At 48.7% G+C, this 7,014-nt stretch overlaps 1 protein-coding gene across 1 annotated transcript; it reads left to right on the top strand.

Moving 5' to 3' along the window:
- Nucleotides 1–614: 614 nt before the first annotated feature.
- On the top strand, nucleotides 615–6,508 carry LOC134626596 (zinc finger protein 263-like). The gene is made up of 2 exons (XM_063472552.1): nucleotides 615–871; nucleotides 1,912–6,508. The coding sequence occupies exons 1-2, from the start codon at nucleotides 679–681 to the stop codon at nucleotides 2,958–2,960; spliced, it is 1,242 nt and encodes a 413-aa protein (XP_063328622.1). The 5' UTR covers nucleotides 615–678; the 3' UTR covers nucleotides 2,961–6,508.
- The last annotated feature ends 506 nt before the right edge of the window (nucleotides 6,509–7,014 follow it).

The following is a 7,014-nucleotide window of genomic DNA, read 5'->3' as shown; positions in this document are numbered from 1 at the left end:
TTTGTATTTTCTTTCTTTAAATAATTTCCCAGGTTTTTGACTCTTACTTCGAAATAAGACCCTGATACTGAGAATCATGTGTGTTTCCTGCCCTCCAGTGGCCACAGTGTGAAACTGCATTTACTAACGTGTTACAGGTGCTCAGTCTGACACACACTTTCCTGGTAGCTCTTTCAAAATAAGAGGGGAACCAGTCCCATAGACTGCCATGTTAAATCCTTACAGCAGTACTAAACATGTTTACAGCCCGATACACAAACTGTTTGGTCTCTGTGGATCATTTCCCCGTCATAACAGCTGTTTTTATAACTCACCCTCTAAAGTTTGTATTACTAGGGGCGTGGCCTCTTTGACCGGCAGGTGGAAGTTAATACAGGTGGCTGTAGCTGCTAGCTGTCTGCTAGCGTCACCTGAACTGGACCTCTGGACTGTGTTTGTACTGTTGAAGCCTTTTGGAGCATCTTTCATGACATCATCAGATATGTCATATCTCTGCTATGAGGTTACTATAGCAACAGGCCGTCCAACAAGGCTGAGCTCCAGTTTCAGTGATGGAGTCTGCGGACGGAGACTGATGACCACGCTTTAATTTTGAAAGACCGGAGCTGAGCAAGAGCGTTTCCTGTCGGGTTTGTTGTTTCCGGTGTGGATGCAGCTGTTGGAGGTCCCAGCATCAAAATGACCAAGCTGCAGCTGCTGAACGCTTACCTGACGGAGCGGCTGACGGTGGTTGTGAAGGAGATCCTGGACGTGGTGGAGGACACGGTAGCCGAGTACCGGGAGGAGACTGCCAGAGCCAAGCGGGAGAACGAGAGCCTGCGGAGGCAGCTGCGGGACATCCTGCTCCTGGAGGCCGGGACCGAGTGGCTGAGTAAGGGCCGAACTAGCCGGCTAGCTCCGCGAGAGAACGCGCATTCAGAACTGCGATGAAAATCCGCCTGTTTAATAGAAATACGCCTTTTTAACGTTAAATTCGGGCTTAACTGCAGATTTTCAGGGTTTTATGTGCTGTTAAGGACGGATTTGTTTATTCGGCATCATTCAAACCGTCTGATTTTGCCGACATTTTTACGATAGACGTGACTTTATTTCGTGTCAGTTCCTCTTTGCCTTCGAGCCTAATGAGAGTCACCTGATGTAGGTAGTCATTTCACTTTTATCCACGCAGTGTTATCATTTAAAGTTTATTTACACAACGTATTTCATTTACCCCATTTAAAAAAAAAGGGGGGGGGAACACAGCTGAGCATTAAATTGACAGACTATCACATTGACTTTGGTATGAGGAGCTTTGCGTGAGGTGTCAGTTGGGGAGAGCTGACTTTCAGGAAGTTTGAAGGACTTTCGGTCATTCGGGTTTCTGTTAAAGGGGAATTCCGTACATATTTACGGTACAGCACAGTGAACTGTAAAAAAACACACACACATTTGCATAGAAACCAGACGTGAGAGCAAAGGAGGTTGTTTATGTTCGGTAACCTGTGAAAATATGTCAACCTCTAAAATAATGAGGATAACTGGCTGACGCCTGGTGGCACTACTGCTTAACATGGACCTGTTCTGCTTTGTTTTATGTCCTGTTTTAAATAATGAGGTCAGTATAAGTACATGTATCCCTGTGAGCTAAAAAAAAAATACATTAAAATGGCCCCACCCACCTCCCGTTTATGAGGAGCAGCCAATCAGAAGAAAGCTGGCTTAGAGGACAAGGGGCTGTCCCTACTCAGGAGTGACAGTGTAACACAAAGAGAGCTTATTTTGAAGTGTGAATCATGCAAAGCTTTTCTTATAAATAATGTAATGAGCCCAAAAACAAGTGTAAACTCTGGAGCTCCAGGTGTGAGTCGAATGTTTCTGCTGATGTGCTGGACGTCGTTCGGTCGCATTAACTGTTTGCTTTCTATGTTTCAGAGTCCACCAGGTCCAGTCTTGGTTTGGTGGCTCCCGATCGGCCTGGTGAGCCCGAGCGGAGGCCTCGCTCCGAAGAGCCGGACTCCCGCCCGAACCCACCCAGGCCGCTGCCGCCTAATGTGGCCAAGCCCACCCATGAGCAGGTGGTGTCCGTGCAGCTGCTGGCGGTCCACAGCGACTCATCTCCGGGGCCAGTGCACCTGCCTGTGGAGAAGAAGCTCTTGGAGCTGCGGGACGTGGCACCGAAGCCTGACCGTCTACAGGAAGCGTTTGGGAAAACTTCACCTGTCACCTCGCACTCCTCCCTAAACCCTCCCACTGTCTCCGTCCCCAAAATTCACATTGAAGTTCCTGCAGTGCTCAGGGAGGAGCCCCGGGCTCCGCCCCCCGTGCTCGTCAAAGCCGAACCAGAGGAGTACAGCGTGAGCAAGCCCAAAGGTCGCACGGACTCTCTAACTGAGGCCGCAGACGGTGCCGCCGAAGAGTTCTGGAGCAGGGCGGAGGCGGAGAGGACGGTGGTGGTGGTGCGCGCTGAAAGGCAGGAAGCTGAGCGGAGCAGGAAGTCCTCCCAGGAGAAGCCGGCAGCCGGAGACAGCGCAGCGTCCGCTTTCATCCCCGAACTTGTCCATCGCTGCCCACGCTGCGGCGAGGCCTTCGGACAGGCTGCCAGCCTCCGCCTCCATCTGGAGCAGAAGAGGAAGACCTACGCCTGCGACTGGTGCTGCAAGTCGTTCGCGCAGTCGGCGGACCTGCGGCGTCACCTGCGCACGCACACAGGGGAGCGGCCGCACCGCTGCACCTTCTGCTCCAAGAGCTTCAGCCAGAGAGGAAACCTGCGACGGCACCTGCGCATCCACACGGGCGAGCGGCCGTACAGCTGCCCGTTCTGCTGCCGCACCTTCAGTGACGGCGACACCATGAAGAAGCACAAGCGCACACACTCGGGAGAGAAACCATACCGCTGCGCGCAGTGCGCCAAGACCTTCACCAGCGCCAGCGGCCTGCAGATTCACATGAAGAAGGACATGTGCTTTGTGGCTAACGCCTGATTGGGCGCTTTGGGAATGGACGCCGTTAAGATAGAGGGGAATGATCAGGCAGAAATGCTCAGACACACCATCCAATCAGAGTCATCGAATGAAAGCTGGATAACCGATGACGTCACTTTGCAGGGATGCACCGGTCTGATGTTTCAGACAGCTGAAGCCGTTTCAGGTGTTCTGTGTTTACTCTCGTTAGCAGCAGGTGAGCTGGCGCAGCAGAGAGCACGCTAACAGCGACGGAACGGTGGGCCGGCAGCGTTTCGTGCTGATGCACCCACAGATTTCTTTCTGTGTGTGTAAAACTTTAAACACTGCTCAGCGATGGCGTTTCCCATCCCATCTTCTCCTCTTGTTTTTTAGCTTTGAGCTCCATGCTAACACGAGCCACGCCTCCTGCTGTCTGCTCCTCTCCATGTGTGAGGAGGCGCAGGAAATACTCTGCACTCAGCTCCAATCAGAGCACAAACTTTATATTTATGTATTTATCTGTCACTCTTATTGCGAGCGAGTGACGGACCTGCCAGCAGAGGCCGTTTTAACCCCTTATGAGCCAGTTTCATAACCTGAAATCGTTCCTGTCGTGTAACAACGGGCCCGTGTTTTAGATTTTACCTTCGGCTTTTATTCAGATTATCTTCTGGCATCATGAAGCTCACTCAGACATTTTAGGAGTTTCCAGAACTTTAAGTAAATTTATTTAAAGCGTTGGCAGCGATGAGCTGTCTTCGTGCTGGATCAGTTTCTGGGACAAATCCTGGCTGATGGAGATTTTTCCCGGATTGTCACAGTTTGTGGGCTTCTGCTTTTTAAACACTGACCACAGATCCTGGATCAGAGCGACTGACGATTGGAAGAATCCGGTCAGTCTTTAAAAAATAAAAGCCCACAAAGCACAAACCTTAGAATTAGACTTGAAGCCCTGCAGCGAGTGTTTCAGCTGCTGTAGGCGACGCTCGCTCTCTGCCTCCCGGCGAGGAAACTTCCGAGGAGACTCGGAACACCTGAAGCCAGTTTTTCGTGGGTGAAGCGTCGGATCGGTGCGTCCCTGCTGCTGTCAGCAGACTTACGGATTCATGTGAACAACAGAAAACTGGTGAAGCTGTCGGTCAGAGAGCGGCTGACCAATCAGAGCAGAGGATGTGACTGAGCTGCAGCTGTGAGTCTGTAGGTGTGATCAGAGCGAGCTGCAGCAGGAACTGAAAGTGAGACGCAGCGGGCCGACGTGTGAAGGCGTGGGCGAGCGACGGGAAACTGCAGAGGATGAAGAGCACGCTCCTCCTTGCCCTCCCGTCTTTGACACGGTTTCTCTCTAACAGGACTTGGCGGCGTTTGAAGGCAGCTACATGGACATCGTTATTTATCTATTTATTTTCCTTGCGGGTCACTTCCTGCGCGGCGCTTTGTTTCTTCTGTTTCCATCACAAATATACCCGTCTGTTATCACAACTGTCTGCTTACTTTGCACCACGAGGCGCTTCCTGAAACACCTCACTGAGCTGCCAGTTTGTTAGGTACGCCTCTACCTTAACGCTGGTCGGGGCTGATCAGGGCTCACCTCCGACACTGTGCCAGCATGGAAGCAGCTTAAGAGTCCTGAAGGGATATGAAAGGAAAATAGTCTTTAAACTGACGAATGAGGCTGTTTGTGTTCGTGGACAGGAAGTTGACAGGTAAAGAGGTCGTGGTGTGTGCTCGGGTGGTTAAAGGGTTAAATGTGGCTGTTAATAAACGAGGTAAAAAGACACGTGGACCCTGACTCTGAAAACTAAAAGTTTTATTTTGACTCAGTGAGGCTAAAAAAGTCAAAACAAAAAAAACTGATGAGGTGACAGGTAATATCAGGACATAACGGGGTGCTGAGCACAGATATGCCACCAGAGGGCAGTATATGCTGATGGGCTGGTAACCATGGTAACTACATGTTTACTAAAATAAGACAGTATAACAGATGAGCGTAGATCTGTGACATCACACTGCGAGTGAAGTGTTTTCTCCATCTTAGTGTTTTGGAAGTGGGCGGGTCTGTCTGTGATTGACAGGTCTCCGCCCCTGGTTTATTATTCAGATAGTTCACTGAGCTCAGATCAGCTGAGCTCATTTTCTCAGGTCAAGTCTCTCAAATCAGCGATCCTGGTAAAACTCCTGAGACCCACCTGAGCGTTTAAAATGTATGTAAAAGTATAAAAAACTGCCTCCACCTGTGAGACTGTCTGTGTTAAACTATCAGATCTGACAGATTTCAAGGCGCAGCTTTTAACTCTGAGAGGAAAGAAGAAAAGTAACTGAGTTCATGACAAATATGATGTAAGTCAGCGAGTACAAACAGCTGCTCTGTTTTAGGATCAGATTTTAAAGCCTTTATTCAAATATTTCATTCCACAATCTCTGAAAGTGAAGGTGTGCATGCTCCTTGTTTCCTCCCAACAGGACGAACGGAAAGGCTGATCAAAAACAGGAAATGCAAGCGAGTGAATTTTTATCTGAATTATGCTGAAGGTCCCTAATAATGATCAGTGCTAGCACCTGCACAGCACACTCACCTGTCCACCATGTTTACCTGCAGCTCACAGGAACCAGGTGGAGTTCATGTCTGCAGCAGGTCGGCCATCACATCGTACAGTCTATTAAGGTTTCAGTGTTTCTGCTGAAACCGCCGTCAGCGCATCAGCTCATCAGCGCGACATACAGAAGCTGAGAAGTCCTGAAGTCCTACCTCTCAGGAGACCGTCGTGCCGACTCGCTGTCGAGCCCCAACCTGCGCTGAAGACTGTCGCGTTCAAGACCGGACATCAACAAAATCACCTACTGACCAATCAAATCGCTCCGAGTGCAGGTGTGAAAAGCTGTTTTATTGGTCCAAAAGCATCAATAACATCAAAGGCAGCATCTGTTTGTCCACGTCATGTTAAACCTGTGAGGTTGAGCAGATCTGTGTCGGTTCACTGAGCTGAGAAACGTGGAGCCATCTGTTTGATACTAGCTCCTCCTCCTCAGAGGAAGAGCTTCCCAGAACTAGAACTTGCTCTTCCTGGACTTCCTGGTTCCTGATGTTGAACAAAAAATTGAAACCTTTTCTGAGTTTGTTGTGACCCTTTCAGACAGATTCTCCTCTCAGAGTTGAAGCTGCTTCCTGCAGCATCAATACAGACGCCACATTAAACACAGTCCAGGTGTCTTCCTGTGCTTACCTGATGAGAGCTCTTGTGCTGCATTCAAGGCCTGTGGTATATCTTCAGCCCTGTGTCAGATACAGATGAGGTGTTCGCTGTAAATTGGACGTTTTGTTACTTTGAGTTTAGAATTTTAATTTAAACAACAAGTTTGGCTTCCAGCAATGTAATTGAGATAAATTATTGATATATTATTGTCATATTCTCTGTTCAGCACATCTCTGTCCTGTGGCAGCTCTCGTTCGGTTCACATTGATTCATTTCTTTTAGTTTTGTCGGCTGAATTATGAGTAAAGTTCATAAATACATAATTTTTCCAGATTCTTTGATGAATATGAGTTTTGCTGTAACAAAGCAGCCCTGCTTCAGCAGCTGATGTGAGTGAGAAAGGTAAATTGCAATAACATTTATATAAAATGTGAGCTTGTAAAAGCCAGTATTAAGCTTGGATCTGAGCTTTGAGCTGAGTTTGTGTTGCAATAGAAGGTTCTTCACATTTATAAGCTGAAAAAGCTGCAAGTGTGGTTTCATTCATCCTGCTGCGAGAATGAACTCGGCTGACAGACGGCAGCTTTAGTTCGAGCTGCTGTTGTGCTTCCAGGCAGCAGGGGGCGGCGTGGCGCCAGCCAGGACCATCCCGGCGTGAGAACAGATCCACACTCACTCTCCTGTCTGCATTGCATTCCAAATTTATTGTTGCATCGTACATAAAACACCTGATAGAAATGTAAGAACACCTGTAAAGCACGAGCTTAGTGTGTAAACAACGATATCGTATAGAAAGCCACATTCGTACATTCAGTCGTGCATAAAAGAAGACCAACAACAGCGTAAACAGGAGAGTCTGGAACACGAGCCGTCCCTGAAGGTCTCACTTCCATTAGAAAACA

The sequence above is a fragment of the Pelmatolapia mariae genome, linkage group LG4 (assembly GCF_036321145.2).
Source record: "Pelmatolapia mariae isolate MD_Pm_ZW linkage group LG4, Pm_UMD_F_2, whole genome shotgun sequence".
NCBI classification, from domain to species: domain Eukaryota; kingdom Metazoa; phylum Chordata; class Actinopteri; order Cichliformes; family Cichlidae; genus Pelmatolapia; species Pelmatolapia mariae.
Note: the sequence above shows the minus strand (reverse complement) of the source record. Positions and strands in the feature narration are given on the sequence as shown.

What these genes read in the sequence shown, in the direction of transcription:
- LOC134626596 (XM_063472552.1), top strand. Translation starts at nt 679, where the DNA reads ATGACCAAGCTGCAGCTGCTGAACGCTTACCTGACGGAGCGGCTGACG. An exon ending in GGCCGGGACCGAGTGGCTGA is followed by an intron (nt 872 to 1,911) that starts GTAAGGGCCGAA and finishes TCTATGTTTCAG; the next exon opens with AGTCCACCAGGTCCAGTCTT.